This window comes from Podarcis vaucheri (genome assembly GCF_965113315.1).
Source record: "Podarcis vaucheri genome assembly, chromosome: 13".
In the NCBI taxonomy this organism is placed as follows: Eukaryota; Metazoa; Chordata; class Lepidosauria; order Squamata; family Lacertidae; genus Podarcis; species Podarcis vaucheri.
The window spans coordinates 1,887,623-1,907,426 of record NC_138751.1 but is presented as its reverse complement, the minus strand read 5'-3'; the positions used below and the strand labels follow the sequence as shown (position 1 = coordinate 1,907,426).

General features: G+C 57.2%; 3 protein-coding genes and 1 long non-coding RNA gene across 5 annotated transcripts in view; 2 read left to right on the top strand and 2 right to left on the bottom strand.

Moving 5' to 3' along the window:
• The window catches only part of KIF1C (kinesin family member 1C), a 52,498-nt gene extending 49,430 nt beyond the window's left edge, over nt 1-3,068 (top strand). For both annotated transcript variants that reach the window (XM_082197518.1, XM_082197519.1), the window contains exon 22: nt 403-3,068. In XM_082197518.1, coding sequence (XP_082053644.1) covers nt 403-1,161 — 759 coding nt within the window. In that variant the 3' untranslated portion in view covers nt 1,162-3,068. The remainder of the gene's footprint in view (nt 1-402) is intronic.
• An 846-nt stretch (nt 3,069-3,914) lies between these two features.
• MOSPD3 (motile sperm domain containing 3) lies at nt 3,915-8,092 on the bottom strand (the record flags this gene model as incomplete). The annotated part of the gene is made up of 4 exons (XM_082196770.1): nt 3,915-4,318; nt 5,189-5,353; nt 6,528-6,653; nt 8,038-8,092. The coding sequence occupies 4 exons, from the start codon at nt 8,090-8,092 to the stop codon at nt 4,287-4,289; spliced, it is 378 nt and encodes a 125-aa protein (XP_082052896.1). The 3' UTR covers nt 3,915-4,286.
• A 1,193-nt stretch (nt 8,093-9,285) lies between these two features.
• On the top strand, nt 9,286-19,613 carry PCOLCE (procollagen C-endopeptidase enhancer). Its single transcript, XM_082197745.1, has 9 exons — nt 9,286-9,455; nt 10,229-10,337; nt 10,685-10,946; nt 13,323-13,447; nt 13,696-13,832; nt 15,501-15,775; nt 17,217-17,288; nt 18,081-18,251; nt 19,274-19,613. The coding sequence occupies exons 1-9, from the start codon at nt 9,373-9,375 to the stop codon at nt 19,432-19,434; spliced, it is 1,395 nt and encodes a 464-aa protein (XP_082053871.1). The 5' UTR covers nt 9,286-9,372; the 3' UTR covers nt 19,435-19,613.
• LOC309518129 overlaps nt 14,991-19,804 on the bottom strand; it is a 132,160-nt gene continuing 127,346 nt past the window's right edge. The window contains exon 5 of the long non-coding RNA XR_014213335.1: nt 14,991-15,000. This is a non-coding gene — a long non-coding RNA (uncharacterized lncRNA). The remainder of the gene's footprint in view (nt 15,001-19,804) is intronic.

The window sequence follows — 19,804 nt, the reverse complement described above, 5'->3', positions numbered from 1 at the left end:
GATGCCCAGAAGTTGGCAGCAGGGTGTCGGCACAGAGAGTCTCAGCTGAGGGCAGCAATCATGGAATGGTAGAGTTGGAAGGGACATCTAGTGCAGTGTGGGTGGAGACAGTAACAATAATTAGAGAACCCCTTTTGGACTTTTCGTGTGAAAAGGAAAATGAATGAACAGAGAGGCATTTGGGTCTGGAGTTTGGGAAAACATCGCTTAACAGAAAGTAGAACAGTTGGATGCCTCCCTAGAGTGAATGTTTTGAATTATTTCTTCTATGCAATGGACAGGCAGAAAACCAGAAGTTCTTCTTATTTCTGTTTCCATTTGGATTAGTTTATTTCATTGCATTACAAAAAAGGCTATCATGAAATCTCCTTCAGACCTTTGCGTTTCTTCTTCTTCTCCCAGGAGGACGAAGACCTCGAGAACGAGTGGGGCTCGCTGCTCTTCTCCGAGGGGCTCGCTCCGTCGGAGGAGGACCCCAAGGAGGACAGGGCGGGTGGCCAGGACTCCCCGACTCTCAGGGAGGCCGGGGAGGAGAGGAGAGGCCCGTCCCCGCCCTCCCCGACCTGCTGCGACCGCGTCTCCCGCCTGATGGAGAAGGACCCGGCCTTCCGCCGCGGGCGCCTCCGTTGGCTGCGCCAGGAGCAGGCGCGGCTCCAGAGCCTGCAGCAGCAGCAGCTGGCCAAAGCCCTGCGCCGCACCCAGCCCCACGCCACCCCGGGCAAGTTCATCCCCCCCCAGGACTGCAAACTGCGGTTCCCCTTCAAGAGCAACCCCCAGCACCGCTACTCCTGGGCGCCCGGCTCCGCCTTCATGGTGGAGGGCGAGCCGTCCGCTGGCCAGGCGAAGGAGGAGAAGGGGGCCGAGTCCTGCCCCCCGCGGCCCGCCAGCCCCCGCCCCGCCCGGAAGAGCAGCCCCGCGCCCCAGCAGAACCGGCGCTCCGCCCCGCCCCGCCGCAACTCCCTGGAAGGGGGGCAGGCGCGCGGGAGGCGGGGCCCCGCGCAGGAGCACTACCAAGCTCGCAAGCACAACTACTACCCCCGCCAGCACCAACCCTACCCGCAGCACCGGCCCCCCAACGCCCCAGACGGCGGCCACCCGCCCCGCATGCGCCGGCAGAGGTCAGCCCCCAACCTGCAGCAAGAGCGCGAGAGCGCCGTGTGACCCGGGACGATCTGGCGCTCCCTGGCCAGGCGGAAGCAGGAATGGGGGCGCGCAGGGAGGGGGCAGCAGTAGCCTCAGATCCCGGACGGCTGCCCGCCTGCCACGGACGGACATGATTCTGCAGCACAGAGCTTCCTTCTTGTGGGGCGAGGGAAACTTGGGCGATGGAGGGTGGGTGTTTTGAGCGCTGCTGCGGTTTCAGGAGCTGCTGAGTCGGATCAGCAGGGTCTTTTCTGGCTGGGAAAGCCAAAGAGGTCGTCGTAGGTGTCTTTTTTTTGTAATAGGAACGGGTTTAGGAGGGGGAAAGAATGGGTTGCTGTTTGGTTTTAAGGCTGTGTGATAGAGGAGGTTGTGGAGGGTTTGTGCAAGGAGGTCAGGAGAGTTTGGCGCAAGAGGCCTTCCGGCCGTGGAAGGTGGTGGGCTTCCTCTTGAGCAGAGGTTGGGCGTCCGCCTGTCAGGGATTCTTGGGCTGCGATTCCTGCACCGCGGGGGGTTGGTCTAGAGGACCCTTGGGGTTCCCTTCCACCTCTACAAGTCTATAAGGAAAGAGTGGGTGGGTTTGTCCAGAGAAGGCCATGGTAAGAAGGTGGGCATGTGGGGCTGAGGGGCTTCCCCCACACCCCAGTTGCCCCTCTCCCTAAAGTCAAAGCATGGGGGTCCTGCCTGCCTGTTTTAGACAATTCCAAAGTGGGGCAGAGGCGCACTTCAGCCCCCCCTTGGCTTGCTGGTGGAGGGGCGGTTGGGGTGCCCCCACTCCCCACTTTGTGGGGCAGGGGGGCTGGAGCACATTGGCCCCCTTTTAAGTGGTGCTGCCCTGCCCTCCCCACCCCAAGGAACAGCCTGTTTGTTGAAGGGGAACTTATGGGGCTGAGGAAACCTCTCTGGCCGGGCTATTGAGGGCTGCTGTCACACGCTTTGTCTTGGAGCAGCACACACTCTGCTTGTGGCTGGAATACTGCCCCCCCCCGGGGGGGGGGGCAAGTTGAAGTCCACTTTGAAGGCCAAGGTTGTGGCCACTGAGAAGGCCTCCCCCCCACCCAAAAAAAAAAGTTTTTCCTGCCCTCTACGGAGGGGGCAGGAAGATCTCTTTTGTATTTTCCTCTGACACCACTCACGTGCTGTCAATCTTTCTTCTATTAGTTCTGGGTCGGGTTGGGGGCTGGGATGAAGCAGCCCCTCTTCAGCTGCAATTCCCACATTGCAGGGGGCTGGACTAGATGGCCCTCAGGGTCTCTTCCAGCTCTGCAGTTCTATAAAATGGGGCTACTCCTACGACACCCAGTAGGGCAAGATGTCTAATTATCGTTCAATGGGCCTTTTTTTTTTCCTCCTGGGGAGATGGGCGGAAGAGAGGCAAGCCTCCTATCTCTGCGGCTGCAATATCCTATTTTTAACACACAAACACCCTCCAAAAAAACCACTGAAGCTGATGGGCTCGGCTCCGCCTGTTGGCTGCTACTGCCCCCTGACCCCCTTGCTTTCTCACTGCAGCCAAAGGCCTGCCCCCCGACCAGCAATCCTGTGGAACCCCAAGAGGGGGCAGCCTCATGGCGCACTCTCTTCCCCCACCCCCACAAGCTTTGCACGAGCACAGCGCGGGTTGGGCTAGATGGCCTTTGGGGGTCCCTTCCAACTCTACAATTCTAGGGTTCTAAGTGGGTCTGTCCAGCCCTTCCAAAACTGCTTTTTGTGGTGTGTCCCCCGAGGGCTTTCTTGTGGGTCCCCCCCCCTTTCGTGAGAGGGATTTGTGGGAAGTATGTATGGGGCAGGGGGTGCCTGTCTGTGTGTGTCCACGTGCGTGCGTGTGGGGGGCTGAGTGGCTGCTGCTGCCCCTGGAAATGTGGCTGAAGACCCTCTACTGTTATCCTGTTCCAATAAAGGTGGGGACAACCTGCCACATCTCTCAACGGATTCTCCTCCCTTCCTTGCAAACGCTGGCGGTTTGAGGGGTGATGTGGGTGTGGGGTGCTGGGCTGGCATGGGGGGTCTTTATCACCTCCGATGAGATGGGGGGCACCTGGCTTGACAGCTGCACATGTGAAAAGGATCGATCCACAGGGTGATGCAGCAGCAAAAAAGGCTAATACTATTCTCAGCTGCATCCGCAGAAGTCTAGTGTCCAGATCAAGGGAAGGAATAATCGCACTCTATCCTGCCTTGGTCAGGCCACACCTGGAGTCCTGTGTCCAGTTCTGGGCACCCTAATTTAAAGAGGACATTGACAAGCTGGAAGGGGCGCAGAAGGAGGCAACCGAGAGGATTAAGGGTTTAAGGGTGTGGAAACCAAGCCTGATGAGGAACGGTTGAAGGAGCTGGGTGTGTTTAGCCTGGAGAAGAGGAGAGATGAGAGCCAACATCCAATATCTTCAGGGCTGCCACGTGAAAGATGGAGCAAGCATGTTTCCTGCTGCTCCAGAGGGTAGGACTCGAATCCAGGGCTTGATATTGCAAGGAAGGAATAACTGACTCACAAGGGCATTTGACTATGGGATGGACTCCCTTGGGAGCACTGCAGGGCAGACCCTCCCAAGCCCCCCCACCAGAGAGCCTCCCATTTTCTGGCCTGCTCAGCAAAACCAGGCCGCGATTCTCCCCGCCTTCCCTCCCTGGTGACGCAAATCCCTGTTTCTCTTGGCCGCCGACCCCACAGGTCAAGCCCTCTCCTGTTTTCTGTTCCTCGCGCCTTGCTGAGGACGCTGCTTCCCCTCCTGCCCCCCCACCGCAAGCCTCTCGTCCAGACAAGACACAGCTGGTGAATTGTGATGCCTCGCAGCACACCGCTTCCTCCGTTCGGGTGCCTCGCTTTTATTTCAACATGTCGAAAAGGCGTTGCTGGTGGCGTGGCCCGATCTCCCGTGCCCCCCAAAATCTCCTGCCCCTTTTCAAGGTGCTGCACCCCAGACCCATTCCCCCTTCCAGGCCCAGCCAGCGGGGAGAATGAACAACCAGGGCTTGCAAAAAAGGCTGTCAGCATTCGCACTCAGAGGAAGCGTGGATGACCCTTGTAAGACAGGGCACTCCTTCCGTCCGCAGCCATGGTGGATAGGCGGGCACAGATCCCATTGGTAGTGGGGAGGAAGAGAAGAGGGTTCATTGCCCTACTGGTCAAGCTGTCCCCCAGGAGGTCAGGATCGCAGGAATGCCATGGTTAAGAGGCCTGGAAGAAGAGGAAGAGAGGTGGAGATCAGGAATTTTCGCCTTGATCCCAGGGAGGAGCACAAATCCCATCAGCCCCCAGAGGGCTGAGGTCCAAAACATCATGCGGTGACTAGTAATAATAATAATAATTTATTATTTATACCCCAGCCACTCTGGGCGGCTTCCAACACAATATTAAAATACAGTAATGTATCAAACATTAAAAGCTTCCCTAAACAGGGCTCTTGGGAGATGGATCGTCTCTGCTCTAGTGGATGCTCTTGAGCAAAGCATGATGGGAATATCCCTCCACCACTGCTCACACCAGCCGTTGGGAAGGATGGAGGAACTTGTCCTAACTCAGTAAATTGCAAATGTCCCCGTTCCCCCAACAGTAAGAGCCATTCAATAGCCTTCCTTGGGAGTTGTGAACTCTCGTCCTTTGGACGTTTTTAAGCAGAGTCTGGATATGGCCATCAGGCCTGGATGTGTCAGCTGAGATTCCTGCATCAGGGGGTTGGACTGGATATCCTCTTGGGGTCCTTTCCAGCTCTACGATTCTACTTATTCTACCCTGAGGACCACTGGAAAATTGCTGAGCAGATTTTGCCCCCTGTGGCAGTCATGGTACCGTGCTGCATGCTAGATGCTGTACGGTTTTCGATTTTGCATTTTAATCGCTTCCTGTATATTGCATTTTATTGTAGAACTATTTGAATGCCATAATAGAATACAATATATAAGGAATAAAAGAAGCAACCTGGCTGCTGGATCAGGCCCAAAGGGGCCCATCTAGTCCAGGATCCTGTCCTCACAGTGACCATCCAGTGCAATCTGGATCTGAGTGCGAGAGACGCCCCCCCATCCCATTCCCCAGAGAAGCTCTCACCGAGGACATAAGCAGCCACCAGCTTCTGGGGGAGGGTGACGTGGAGGGCAGGGGGCACCAACGGGCTTGGCTGACCCTCCAGGGGCAGCATCAGGAGAACCAAGCAGGTGCCGGCCAGCGCCAGGTAGAGGACGAAGATCCGGGGAGGGATGGGCTCAGCGCGGCCTGGAAGGGAGGAGGGAAGTTTGCAAGCAGAAAGGTCTGTGTCTCCGTTTGCAGCAGGGAGAAGGGTTGTCTCCAAAGAGAACAGAGGGGGAAAGGAAGAGCCGTGCTCTCGGCTTGCGGCTGCTGGTTCCTGCGTTGCCGGGAGCGGGGTTGGGCTGGATGACCCCTGGGGTTCCCTCCCAACTCTGTGAATGCAAAAGCCGCTTCAGTGGATGGAGTTTGACCTCTCCGGGATGATGGGGAACTTGGAGTTTGCTCTGCAGGCTGCCTGAACTCCCCTTTCATTTGGGGGATCCACGCATGCCCCCTTGGTGGGTGAGAGCAACAAGAGGGGGCTGCCAAGGGCTCCCCCACCCCACCTTTAACTCAGCCTGCCGTTCCACCTCTGTGTGGCTCCTTTAAGAGGAAAGTCTGCTCCTTTCCTTTCAAGATGCCATTGTGTTGTAATAAGTTCAAGTGTTGGACTCTGAGCTGGGAGAGAGCAGGGTTCGAATCCTCCCACTTCCCCTATCACTGCCTCAACTACCTCGCAGGGGAGTTGTGGGGATTAAAGAGGGGGAAAAGGGAACCGCAGGCTTCTCTTTTTTTGGAGAAAAAAGCAAGACATGAAATGCAGTAAATAAATACAGATTCGCTTCCCACCCCCATGGGCTCCCATCTGCCACCCCTACGGTCAGCAGCCAGGCATGGTGAGAACTGGAGTCTTGCAACATCTGGGGGGCCAGAAGTGTCCTCACTGCTGGTCTGCCCTCTGGCTAGCCTTCAGGGTTTCATGTAAGCCCTGCCTAGTGGCCAAATCCAGGACCTTCTGCCTTGCAGAACAAACGCCGCAGCCCCTTCCCACAGATAACCTCTGACCTGCTTTTGAAGCGGGACCCTCTTTCAGGTAACCTCAAGCCCCTCCAATCTCTGCCACCGAAACCGCAAGGATACCCAATCAGTGGCGCTTCACATTTCTTATTTAATACAGGTGCCTTCGTATATAGCAGACTGTTACACAGGCTGCATGTCTCAATGCGGGTGGCGAACTATAGACTCCCGGTCAGCAGCTAGAGGGACCCTGGGCCTTGATATGTGTGGGGCAGCTACAGGTGGGCATGGGGCAGTCCTGCCACAGCAGGAACTAGCCTCTTGGACCCCGTTCTGCTCCCTCCCTCACCCACAAGAGACTCACCCAGGCCTTGTGGAGAAAGGGGTGCCCCATGACGAACGATCGCCCGCTGCTGCCCTCTCCTTGCCGGGCCAGGCTGGTTGCTTCCTGGGCGCAGGGTCGTCGCTTGCTCTCCGCCAGCAGGTGTTCCTGGGCAAGGGGTAGGAGGAGGTGTCTGTGGGCATCGATCCATCCCCAGAGGTTTCCTCAGCTGTCTTCTGAGCATGAAGTCCTCTTCCCCTTTATGGGAGAGGCTGTCATTGCCCAGGGTCGGCAGGCTGGGAAATGCACTCTGCGTATGCACAGAGGAGCAAAGGTTGTAGGCCCAGGGTGACCCCCAGCGCTGGGGGAAGAGTCCTAGGATGTAAGAGTCAGCAAGGCAAAAGGGGGGCATCGAAAGGGGGGGGGTTCCTGCCCAGTCTGCCGTCCTCAGAGTGGGCATCCGGATGCCCAAAGGGAAGGAGACGGCAGCACAACAGCGGAACACTCTTGCGCCTCAAGTGGGGGGGGGGCATAACCAGGTGGCATGAGAACCCAACCACCCTGGATGGTGGTGTGGGGGTCCATTTCTCCCTTGCTCCAATCACCCCGCTTCTTAATTCCCCAATACCCCCCTCTGCCCGCTTCTTCTCTCGGCTCCTGCGTCTCCCTCCCCACAGAGGGATGCCCCAACCCTGGAGCAGCCGCAGCAGCCCCGGAGGGGTGGGGGGCTCTGCAAATATTATTATTATTATTATTATTATTATTATCCTGGGAGCCAATGCAGATCTCTCAGGACCGGTGTTATGTGGTCTCGGTGGCCGCTCCCAGTCACCAGTCTAGCTGCCGCATTCTGGATTAGTTGCAGTTTCCGGGTCACCTTCAAAGGTAGCCCCACGTAGAGCGCATGGCAGTAGTCCAAGTGGGAGATAACCAGAGCATGCACCACTCTGGCCAGACAGTCCGCGGGCAGGGAGGGTCTCATCCTGCGTACCAGATGGAGCTGGCGGACAGCTGCCCTGGACACGGAATTGACCTGTGCCTCCATGGACAGCTGTGAGTCCAGAATGACTCCCAGGCTGCGCACCTGGTCCTTCGGGGGCACAGTTACCCCATTCAGAACCAGGGAGTCATTCAGGACAAGGAGCAACGCTTCTGAACTCCAGTTGCTGGAAACTGCAGGAGGGAAGAGTTGCTCTTTTGCTCGGATCCTGTTTGTGGGTTCCCCATTGGGGCATCTGGTTGGCCACTGTGAGGACAGGAGGCTGTACTGGACGGGCCTGATCCAGCCGGGCTCTTAGGAGGCCAGGAGAGAGAGAGAAGGTGGTGGTGCAGCAAGCCCCCTCTCAGCTCCTGGACCCCCGATTCCCCCCGCGCCCCCCCCCCCAGGGGCTGCCTAGGTCTCTGCCCCGAGTGGCAGGCTAGACAGTAGCTCCTGGCTGGCTGCTGCGGAGGGGCAGAGGGGTCACTGACCAAGCCCCCCCATTTGTTTTGGGGGGGTCCCTCCACGTGTCTCCCTCCCTCTCTCCCCCCCCCGCAGCCGCCCCTCTCTCACCAGCTGCTGCCTCCTCCTCCTGTCCGTCCGCCCTCCCCTCTCCCGATTGGTCCATCTGCTTCCTATTCTGGCCCCCTGGTGGGCGGGGCTCTCCCTTTCCCGCTTTTCTATTGGTCAGGCGCCTCAGGGAAATCCCCCCGCCGGCGCTTCCATTGATCGCCGCCGCCGCCTTCAAGTCGTGGCAACGAAGCCACGCCCACCCGGCCCTGATTGGCGGGAGCTTCCTATGACGCCACACACAGAGGGCGGAGGTTCCCTCAGACGGGGGTCGCCCGTCTGAAAGAGTCTTCTGGCGCCTCCATTGGGCGTAATTAATGATAGTAATTATTATTATTATTATTAATGATATTAAGCGACCGGAAGACTCCGTAATCATTATTTGATCATTAATAATAATAATAATAATATAATAATAATAATAATAATAGTAAATCATGCTTTTGCACTTGAACTGTCCTCATTGGGTGTTTTTAAGCAGAAAATTTAAACCAACTGCCCGGGATCTGTAGCATCGCAGGGGGTTGGATTGGATGACCCCTGGGTGTCCCTCATTCAACTCTACTGTCCTCAGATCCTAGTATTCTACTCTTCTTGTTCCAAAATGAATTTAACTCCGAGCTAGGTAATATTCTTGTATTATCTGCTATTTTAATTGAGAAATGATAGATTTTTTAAAAAAAGATATCTTGGCGAAGGAAGATTATATAACAATCTTCTATTTCAAAAATGAAAGATGAATGAGTCACGAATGCACGTCTGAGCGGGCATCTTGCATGTCTCTCTCCTTTTGCAATTACACCCCGAGTTCCACGACGGACTCTAACCGCTAGGCCGCCCCTGTCTCTTTCCGACTCCCTCGCAGCATCCTTCGGGGTCCCGCTGGCGCCGCGTGGGCTTCGCTGCCGGAGGAGAGGCGCGCCCGACCCCCGGGCTCCCCTTCCCTCCTGGGGCTGCGGCTGCGGGTCCGAAACTGCCGCGCGATCTCGGGGGCGCCCTTCTCACGACGCGTGTCGTGTTGCCTTCCCCACTCGGAGGCAGGAGATCGCTCCTGGGACCCCCAGGCGGGAGGGAAGGGGGCGCCCCTTCGGGACCTGCTTTGGGGGGCTTCCCAAAAGAGACCCCCGGGAATCTTTCCCCCCGGAGCGGAGCCTCGCGCTCTGCACATGCTCCTCGGCCTGGCCGTGGCTCTCCGCCCGCCCCCTCGGCCCCTCCCCGCCGCCTGGCTCCCCCCACCGGCGCCCCATAAGCAGGAGGCGGCGCTGCTGGGACGCCACTCCGTCCCCGTCTCGCCGCCCGCCCCGTCCAGCTCAGGGAAGCGCCCCGAAAGCGACGACGATGGCGCCCCACTTCTCCCTCCTGCTGCTCGCCCTCCTGCCGCTGGCTCGGGCCCAGGACCCCCCCAATGGAAACACCACCAGGTACCTGCGCGCCCCCCCCGACCCGTCTCATCTGCCAGCCCCCCATCCCAAGAAATACCCCCAAGATCGGGGCTGGGGGGTGACTTTGCGCCATAGATGCCCCCTTCCCTGTTCCACATCCTGGGGGTGCTTGCGGGGGGGGGGGACTGCCGCAGCCGCTGCGCGCCCCCGCCCCCTAAGTTTTGGGTCCGTCCGCGGCACATCTGGAAGGGTTTAGGCGAGACGCGGCTGGTCCGGCTGCCAGGAGCCGGGATGAGCCAAGCGGATTCCCGGAATTCTTGGACGGGGTGTCAAGAGAGCTACTGGGAACGGGGGCGGGCTGGGGGGGGGTGGGACGGCGGCTCTGGGTCAGGGGCAGAGAGGCTGGGAGGAGGGGGTGCCCACAGCCCCGCCGCCCGCCCCCTTCTTAGCCCCGGGCTGTCCAGGAAAGGGGGCAGGACGTCTGCTTGGCACGCAGAACTGTGCCTCCAAGTAGGGCCCCGTCTGAAATCCTGGAGAGCCGCTGCTGCCAGCCTGAGCTGGATGGATGAAGGAAGAAGCTTCTTGACGCCAGGGGCTCTTTAACTCCCAGACCCCTAGTGGAACGGACTCCCTCAGAAGATGGCAGGCTCTCCTTCACTGGAGGTTTCAAAGCAGAGTTGGAGTAGGGGATTCTCCCTGCATTGCAGCGGGTTGGGCTGGATGACCTTTGGGGGCCCCGTCCAACTCCTTGGTTCTGTGGGGCATGTCTTGTCCCCCCTGCCTCTCTCAGCGCTTCTCCCTCTCCCTTCCAGACCCGTCTTCCTCTGCGGGGGCGACCACACTGGCGACAACGGCTACATCGCCAGCGAGGGATTCCCCAGCCACTACCCTCCCAGCAAGACCTGCACCTGGACCATCACGGTGACTCTCCCTTGGGGCGGGGGTCCTGGGCAGGGGGTGGGGGGACACGCAGTTAGGTACCCCCGCTCCAGCTCCCACCAGTTGCTGACCATTGACAACGGCTAGCTTGACCGACGTCTCCCAGTGCGTTTCCTGGCCGGGGGATGATTCGAACCCTGATCCTGGTGCTGAATTAAGGCCACGCAAGGGGAACAGCCTCCTTTTCCCTTCTGCCTGCAGCTATTTCAGATTTTATTTCCCCCGAAGTGTGGGTGCCAGTCTCCTTTCTCCAGGGGTGCCCCTGATTCTCCCTCTGCCAGCCTGCCCACCCCCTGGCATCTGACAGCCCCTTTGCCCCCCATGCCCAGGTTCCAGAAGGGCAGGTGGTGATGCTCTCCTTCCGGGTCTTTGACATGGAGCCGGACCCCGTCTGCCGCTACGACTACCTGGAGGTCTACAACGGGCACTCGGCCGTGGAGGGGCAGCGCCTGGGTCGTTTCTGCGGCACTTTCCGGCCCGGGGCGGTCCTCAGCACCAGCAACCGGATGCTGCTGCGGATGGTGTCCGACGAGGGCACCGGAGGGAGGGGCTTCCTGGTGTGGTTCAGCGGGGGGCTCCCCCATGTCGACGGTAAGGGACCCCGCTTGCAGCGGCCAGTGGCTTTGGGGCTGGCGGGAGTTATAGTTCCAAACTTCTGGCGGGTGCCAGGTTGGCCGAACTTACCCACAGTTCCTCTGGCAAATTACCCAGGATCCTTTGGGCCCCCATGCTGAGAACAAGGAGATTTTGTTTCCCCATCAAGTCAAGATTGTATATTTAATAGTCAGGGAAACTGAGTCCTGAGATTGTGAGTCGCGCTGAGATCATGATGATGATCAGTTGAGGGAGATGGGGATGTTTAGCCAGGAGAAGGAGAGGCCGGAAGGTGATACTAGAGCCATCTTCAGAAATCTGAAGGTCTGCCCGATGGAAGATGCAGCAAGCTTGCTTTCTGCTGCTCCGGAGGGCAGGACTCGAACCCATGACTCCAAGTAACAAGAAGGGAGATTGAGACTCCACATCAGGAAGAACTTTCTAATGGCAAGAGCCATTTGTCAGTGGAACAAACTCCCCCGGAAGGTGGGGAAATCTCCTTCCTTGGGGGTTTTTAAGCAGAGGGTGGGGGGCCACCTGTCCTATATAATAATAATAATAATAATAATAATAATAATAATAATAATAATAATAATAATAATAAATTATTTATACCCCGCCCTCCCCAGCCAGAGCGGCTAACATCAATAAAACTACAGTAAAATCATAATAGGAAAAACAACAACACCAATTTTAAAATGCAATTTAAAATGCAGCCTCATTTTAAAAGTAGCCCATAGATCAATATATGATCTGATCTAGCTGAGATCCCTGCTTGGCAGGGGGTTGGACTGGATGACCCCTGGGAGAAGCTCTGCCAACTATGACTCATTATTTGCTAACTCCTTATTCTGGGACCACAGATGACTTTTGAAATTAACGTTGCACAGAAACCCCCAAGAAGCAGCCAGCAATGGGATCCTAGGAGGACTGGGTCTCAAATACTAATTTAACAACCGTTAGACTGACAAATACTTTGCAGGGGGCAGTGTTTTGGGAGAGGAGCGTTTGCCAGCTGGAATGTTCAAAACGTGAGAGGGGGCTGCTGTGGATCACAGCAAGCATTTGACCTTTGACCTCGAGTAAAAAGGATCCGGCAGGGAGAGTTTCAGGCCGAACCAGCTGCTCATCTGGGAGCATAATGAGGGGAGGCTGGCGCTCTGCACCCTGGGGTGGCATGAGGAAAGGGTAGGGGGCCGGGCAGGTCTCTCGCACCCCCTTTCCTTCCCCCCCCCGCCCCATCCCAACGCACAGGACCTTTTTCTAGGGCGCCCAAAGGGACGAGGAAAAGGGGGTGCCCATCATATAGACTCCTGGGGGTTCTGGGAGCCGTGGGACTATTGGGACGGTGAGTATCAGACCCCCGGTTCTTTCCCGCAGTGGCAGCTGCAGAGACCCCCCCTCCTGCCCCTCCAAGGAGGGCAAGGCCTGGGCTTGGCTTGGCTTTTTGGGGGGTGGGCAAGGGGTGCTCTTGCTGCTTTTGGAAGCCCATAGTCAGGAGGGTTGTGGGGTCCTCTGCTCAAGGGGGAGACCCCATCCCGGGTCCTCAGGAGGGGCTGGAAGTATGGGATGGAAGAGACGGACACCCCTCCAAATAAAATTCTCATTCCACCCCCGCTTTTCTCTGCCTGCGTCCCCTGGCGATGCCAGTCTCTTCCTCCCATTCCTGGTCCTTCTGCAACCAGTCATTAGTGCGGTCTCCCAAATTGCTGTTTTCGCCCTGCGGTTCTGCTCCCTTTGGGGGCCTCTCTCTCCGCCCCCCTGGACTGTTTCCAGAGCAAACAAGCATTCAGACCATAAGACGCCTGTGCAGCTTTGATTGCACCCCCCCCAGTAAAATAAAAACACCCCCCTTACTTTCCTGAAACCCCCCATCCATCCCGTTGGGTCTTTGATCTCTGGCCCCTTCAAAGCCCTCGCTGGCTGCAGGACAGGCCTGGCCTCTGAATTGGGCTTAGTTAGGGGGCTCTTCTGGGGGGGGGGTAGAATATTGGCTGGCATGCGGCACGTGGGTAGAGGTTTGCGCAGGAATGGCTGGCCTGAGGGCGTGCAGGGGTTTTGCCTGCTTGCACATGGGCATGCGGGCGCGATCCCTCACGGCAGCGACTGGCACACTTGCGCCCCCTTCCTCTGTGGGTTCAAAAGGCTGGGTGTGAGCCCATCTTGTGCCAACGGCTCCCAGAGACTCTGCACGTGTCGGGGGGGTGGCATGGGACCCCGTGGTGTCTGTGTGCACGCTTGCAGCAGGCGACCCAGACGTTTCCCTGTGTGCCGCCTCGAGAGACGAGGGCCACAATGAGTTTCTGAGCATCCCTGGCCTGGCCCGTTCCGCTGACCCCCTTGGCGGCCCTGCCCCTCTTTCTCTCTTTGCAGAGCACCAGTTCTGTGGGGGGAAGCTGGAAAAACCCCAGGGCACCCTCAAGACCCCCAACTGGCCTGAGAGCGACTACCCACCTGGCATCAGCTGCTCTTGGCACATCATTGCCCCAAAGGACAAGGTAAGGCTGCTCGCTTGTCCCCTTAGCCGCGTCGCAGGGGGTTGGGCTGGATGACCTTGGGGGGTCCCTTTCAGCTCGGCAGTTCTGTGTTTCTTGCCGGCTTCCTCCGGCGGGGCCTCTCTTCCTAGGGCAGTGGGTGGGGTGGCACCCAGCAACCACCTCCATTCTCTGCCTGCAAAGCTTATGAGTCAGGCCATGCGCACCGGCGCAACGGGAACTGATTCCCTCTCCTTTCCCCCCTGGCTCAGGTGATTGTCTTGACCTTCGGGAAGTTTGACGTGGAGCCCGACACCTACTGTCGCTACGACTACGTGGCCGTTTTCAACGGCGGAGACCGAGACGACTCCAGGCGCATTGGCAAGTTCTGCGGGGACGAATCGCCCAGGTGAGGCTTTGCAGCGCACAAATTTCCCTTTCTGTCGCGACTGGAGCACGTTGGCAGCCAGCTTAAGGGTGGTTGCAGTCCTCCATTGCTTCAGCGTGTCTCCTCTTTGGGATGCTTCCTTGAAATATAGGATTGTAGGGTAGGGAGGGACCTCCGAGGTCATCCAGCCCAACCCCCTGCCCTGCAGGAATCGCAACAGAAGCACCCGCAACACGCCAAGCTCTGCTCAAAAACCTCCAAGGAAGGGGAGTCCGTTTCGCGCTCATCTCAAGATCCCCAGAGCATTTCAGTGACAAATGCATGTCCCTCGTCCTCTTGGGGCTCAGTATAACAAGCTTGCAGGGCAGTCTGCCCCATGGGGGGATTTTTGCTCTCTGGACCCCCTGCCCTCGGTGACCCTTCCCCGTCGTTTCTGGAGAGTTTACACCAGGGGTCAGCAAACTTTTTCATCAGGGGGCCGCTCCACTGTCCCTCAGACCTTGTGGGGGGCCGGACTATATTTTGAAAAATATGAATACCCTCCAAACCGGTCCCACAGCTGCACCACACGCTGCAGCCCATTGTCTGAGGCCGGGTCAGTGGGCAGGCTGCGCATGCAGAGGACCAGGCAGGCGGCGTGCAGCTCACCCTCCAGCTGCTCCAGCGCGGCTGCCGAGCATGCCACCAGTAGCAGCGCCAACCCGGGCACCAGGTGCGGGGTCAGCAGGTGCGCCAAACTCCGGCTGAGGCTCCACGACACCCCCGTCATGATGGCAGTCAGTCCCTGCACAGAGAGGGGTCTGCAGCGTGTGGGGACTGACCGAGCGCGCAGCAGGGTCTGTGGGCCGGATTTATGAGCCTGGGGCGCTGCATCCGGCCCCTGGGCCTTGGTTTGCCAACCCCTGGTTTACACCCACATATAAGGACCTCCCACTGGCTCTCTCCCTTCCCCAGGTCATTCCCACGTCCTCTAAGACCAAGCATTCCCTTTCGCCTGCTTTGGCAAATAATCTCTCTCCCCCATCGCCTTTGGCCTCCCTGAACTGCCCCTGGCCTCACAGGGCCTCCTTCTACGCCTCCTCCATTTAATTTCTTTGTCTATTTCATCGTATTCGTAAGAACATCAGCAGAGCCTGCCGCTTCGAGCCATCCCTCGCCCTCTCCTCCTCTTCCAATAATTTGCCTCCTCCTCTTTTAAAGCCACCATCTCTGTGCTCATGCCTGGGGGGGAGATCCCTTCTGAACCGGCTTTCCCCCAAGCAACCAGCCTCAAAGCTGCTCTGCCACCTGGGCAGCTCAATTAGTTAGCGGACAGCGGGGCTATGATGCCAAGGCCACAGGTTTGATCCCTGTATGCGGGTAGCGGAATACTTCTGCCTTGCAGCGGGTTGGGCTGGATGACCCTCGGGGTCCCTTCCAAGTCTACGATTCGAGGAATCCTGGTTCCTCCCAAATCCAAGCCCCTCGTCTTGACACACCGTCTTCTCCTGCCCGCCTTGAGGCCACCAAGCCTCACCTGCCTGCCTGGTCCTCTGCGTGGAACCAGAAGCATCTCAGAGACAGAGGAGACCTGGAGGTTTTTGCCGTCCCACCTGGAAACCTAAATGTGGCTTCCAGGACGTTAGAGTAGGGCTAGGGAGGGACTTCTCTGCTCTTCTCAATTCCTTCCCTCTCCCTGCGGTCATCTAGCACCGTCTCCTCAAATGGCAATGAACTGCTGGTCCAGTTCGTCTCGGATCTCAGCGTGACGGCCGACGGTTTCTCGGCTTCCTACGTCTTCAAGAGCCCCGGCGAGGCGGTGGACAAAGGCGTCTCTCAGCCCACGGGACGCGTCTTCCCGGGCTCCAAACCAGCCCAGCCGGGCAGGAAGCCAGTGGCCCCCAAGCCCAAGCCGGCACCGCGCCCCAGACCGACCGCCAGGCCCCGCCCCAGCCCCACACGGCCCACGGCACCACCTGCCACAGGTAAGAGGCATCTGCGGACGGGATCACCGCGGTGTCTGTGTGTCAGGATCCGGCCAGAGCTTCCTTTGGCCCACGGTGGCCAAATAACCCTCAGGACCTAGGGGTCGAGGTAGACTGCCTCTGGAGCTGGAGCTCCATAAGGACACTGGAAGAGCCTGGCTGCCGGATCAGGCCCAAAATGGCTCATCTAGTCCAGTGTCCTCACAGTTGTGAAACCCGCAAGCAGGATCGGAGCACAAGGCCAATCCTCTCCGAGCCCAGCTTGGCAAACAATCCATAGAAATCCCCCTTGAAATCCGGTTAAATAATATTTGGAATGTGGCTCCACCGGAACGCCTCCCTTGCCACGGAAAGCAACTCAGGGGTCGGCACTTTGGGTGAGACTTCGCCCCAATTCTTTTCCTTTATAAATATCGACAATGCATGAATAAATGCATTGCTTGTGTACTGCAAACCCTCCCAGTGTCCCTATTTTCCAGGGACAGCCCCAGATTCACAGAAGCTGTCCCGGGTTCCTGATATGATCCCTGAATATTCTGATTTTCCTTGGACACGCTGTCCCTATTTTACTTGGATCAATGTTGGAAGCTATGCATACTGTGTACTTCAGGTGAAACTTAACAAGAATGCAGTGCTGGGCAAGTTACTGTAGGAATATGTTGTTCTTGGATTTGCAGGGAAAGCAATAATTTTTTTTTTGGGGGGGGGGGAGAACCCCCTTCTACTCCATGGATTTGTCTCATCTTCTTTGGAAGCCATCCATGATGGTCGCCATCCCTGTCTACTGTGGCAGGGAGTTCCGCAGTTTAACTTTCTTTTATCGGTCCTGAATGTCCCAGCATTCCGTTGCATTGGATGTCCATGATTTCCAGTGCTATGAGAGAGGGAGAAAAACTTTCCTCTCCACACTTTCTCCCGGCCTGGCATAATTTTTATAAGTTTCTATTGTGTCGCTTCTTGTTCACATTTTCTCCAAGCTAAAAAGCCCCACTGTCCATGGTCTGCAGCAGGCCAGGCTCCCCTGGGGCTACCAGGCCTCTCTCCTGGCATGTGTTATTTGTAAAATAAATATAGTTTTATTGATTTCCAATATATAACAATTACCAAAAAACAAAGAAGGAGAAGGATACAAAAAACAAAATCCCCATTTCTTTCCCTCCGGGACAGATCAATCTAGTATAGTTTGCTAGAGTCCAATCTGTGGTTTTGGTAGTCGCCGTTCTTCAGACTTATCCACAAAATTGTCCACATCCTTTATATTATTCAATGAATAATGTGTGTTCTGAATGCCCAAGCAGGAAGCAAGGTAAAAGTTTCCTAAGCTGCCCTGCTGCAGGTGACATTGAGAACGTGCTCCTGAGCATGTGCAGAGTGCTGGTTGGAGGGTTTGTCTCAATTCTACTCTTCCCCTCCATTTCTCCCCCCCCCCACCACCACCCAGGTGAGATCACCTGCCCAGACAAGTGCCGCCGGACAGGAACGCTCCAGAGCAACTTCTGCGCCAGCGATTTTGGTGAGCCCTTGAGGAAAGCGGGAGGGGGCATCGTAGAATCATGATGAAAAGGGACCCCCAAAGGTCATCTATTCCAACCCCCATTTGAACAGGTGCAGGGGGGGGAAGTGGGGAAATGTGCACACCCTCGTTCTGCCAGCTCCTGGAAATGAAACTGGGCAGCCGGGAGGAGGGGGGCAGAAGAGAAGTGGCTGGGGGTGAGCTGTCAATCAGAATGAGCCCCAAATGTCCCTGGAGTGAGACCCCATAGCCTCTTAGATCAGTGGTCCTACCCCCTGGGGTGCGGTGGAATTACATAGGGGGTGCGAACGGCAAGCAGGCAGCAGGGGGGCGCTTGAGGTGCCAATGACTATTAAGTTTTGGTCATCAGTTTTATGGAGTTAATTAGTTTTAACTGGGTTTTGAACGAATGTGTGGTTAATTGCAAGTGTTTTGATAAGTCGGGTGCAGCAAACTGCTGTTCTGAATAACAGTTGCATAGCATGGGGGGTGCAGGGGGGGCTGGCCGCACCAAGCGCAACATCTGGGGGTTAGGGTTCGGGGGCGCAAATCCATGGGTTAGGGGGCGCAAATTACTTGTCTTGCCCCGGGTGCTGACAACCCACGCTACGCCACTGCTGAATAATGCCTTTTATAGCATTTTGGGTAGGGGGCAATGGGAACGAGATCCTGGGACGAAGGTGGTGGGGGTCCTCCAGGAATTTTTGGGAACCGCCGGCTGCTCTGACTCAAACCTGGGAGGGGTCCTCCTCCGTTCTGGCAGCCCCTCACCCTCCGACGCCGCTTTTGCAGTGATCTCTGGGACAGTGAAGACGGCCGTGCGAGGGGCAGGGAACAAGGTTACCATCACCGTCGTCCTCGCGAATACGTACAAGGCAGGAGCCCTGAGTCTCCCCGCCGAGGGCAGCGCAGCCCCCCTTCGCTTTGAGGCCCCCTGCCGGCAGTGCCCCATCCTCAAGAAAGGTGAGAGACCCCCACACTCACCCCTCACGTGTCCTTTCACCCCCACACCAGCTCCTTCCGCTGTTTCCTTACGCAAACTGTGCAGAGGGGCGAGAGAGCTCCTTGAGATCATACAACTGTAGGATGGGACCCCCGAGGGTCATCCAGTCCAGCCCCCGCCACGCCTTCAGGAATCACTGCTAGAGAAGGCCTGGCAGATGCCCACCCAACCTTTGCTTAAAAGCCTCCAAGCTAGGAGAAACCACCACCTTGTGAGGGCATTGTAACTCTATGTTTAGTGGGAATCTCCTTCCTTGCAATTTGGAGGTGCGGGTTCGAGTCTTACCCTGTGGGGCAGCAGGAAACGAGTGGGCTCCCTCTGCCATCAGTTCTGGGCCTACGTGAAGGGGCTCCCACCCAGCCGGCCAGCTGAGGCCCACCCAGCCTCCTCTCCCAGGGGCTCCATGTATTACAGTCATACCTTGGGTTACAGACGCTTCAGGTTGCGCATTTTTGGGTTACGGACGCGCCGAAAACCGGAAGTACTGGAATGGGTTACTTCCAGGTTTCGGCGCATGCACAGAAGCGCTAAATTGTGCTTTGCGCATGCGCAGAAGAACCGAATCGCAACCAGCACATGCTCAGACGCGGCCCTGCTTGTTGTGGACGCTGTGGGTTGCGAATGTGCCTCCCGCAAGGATCACGTTCTCAACCCAAGTGTCCACTGTATTTGAAATATACTCAGAGTCGAGTGGATTTCATGCTCTTTATTCAGCTCATAGTGGTGAGGAGGAATGGACGTTCCCCCAGAATGTCTGCTTTATATACATTATGTACACAATAAATGTGATTGGCTAATTCCGGGATTCTCCTGTAGGCCAATCAGGTTTCGGATTCCTTTCCGCCTGGAGCTGGATTGGGTGGCTCCTGAGGACCAATCAGACTGCTGCATTCTGGGTCCTATTGTTCTAGGACCAATCAGACTGCTGCAATTTGGATCCTATTCAACTCAGTACATAACACCATTCCTTTTCCCCTTGCAGGTGCCAACTACGTCTTCATGGGCAAAGTTGGCGCAGACAGGAGCGGGCAGCTCCCCCCCACCAGCTTCGTGGTGCCCTTCCGCCAACCGCAGCACAAAATCCTCACCAACCTCGCCAAGCGCCCCTGTACCGCCCCGCCAGCTGCCAGGAACAGGACCTGAGCCTGCGCTGCCCGCTCCCTTACGGACAGAGCCACCCCGGGGGTGCCCAGCGCCACCCGCCTCCATATAGCCAATGAACGGGGGAGGGGAGGGGAAATGTACCCGCACACCGCCCCCTGCGCTTGTGTTTGGGGAGGTCTGAGTGTTAAACGCAAGTCTCTCTTAAATGTATTTTTACATATCTGCTTCCGTATTTCTCCGTGTTGGAATGGCGAGAATCCACGTTCCCTCATTCTCTTTGGTGCCGGGAACCCCTTGATGCCTTGACCCTCACCCCCAGGAGCTTGGGGGTCACATACGGAGCACTCATAAGCCCTCTGCCTTGGTCTGCGGGGCAAGGGGGTGACACAGCGACTCGGGAGCCTGCTCC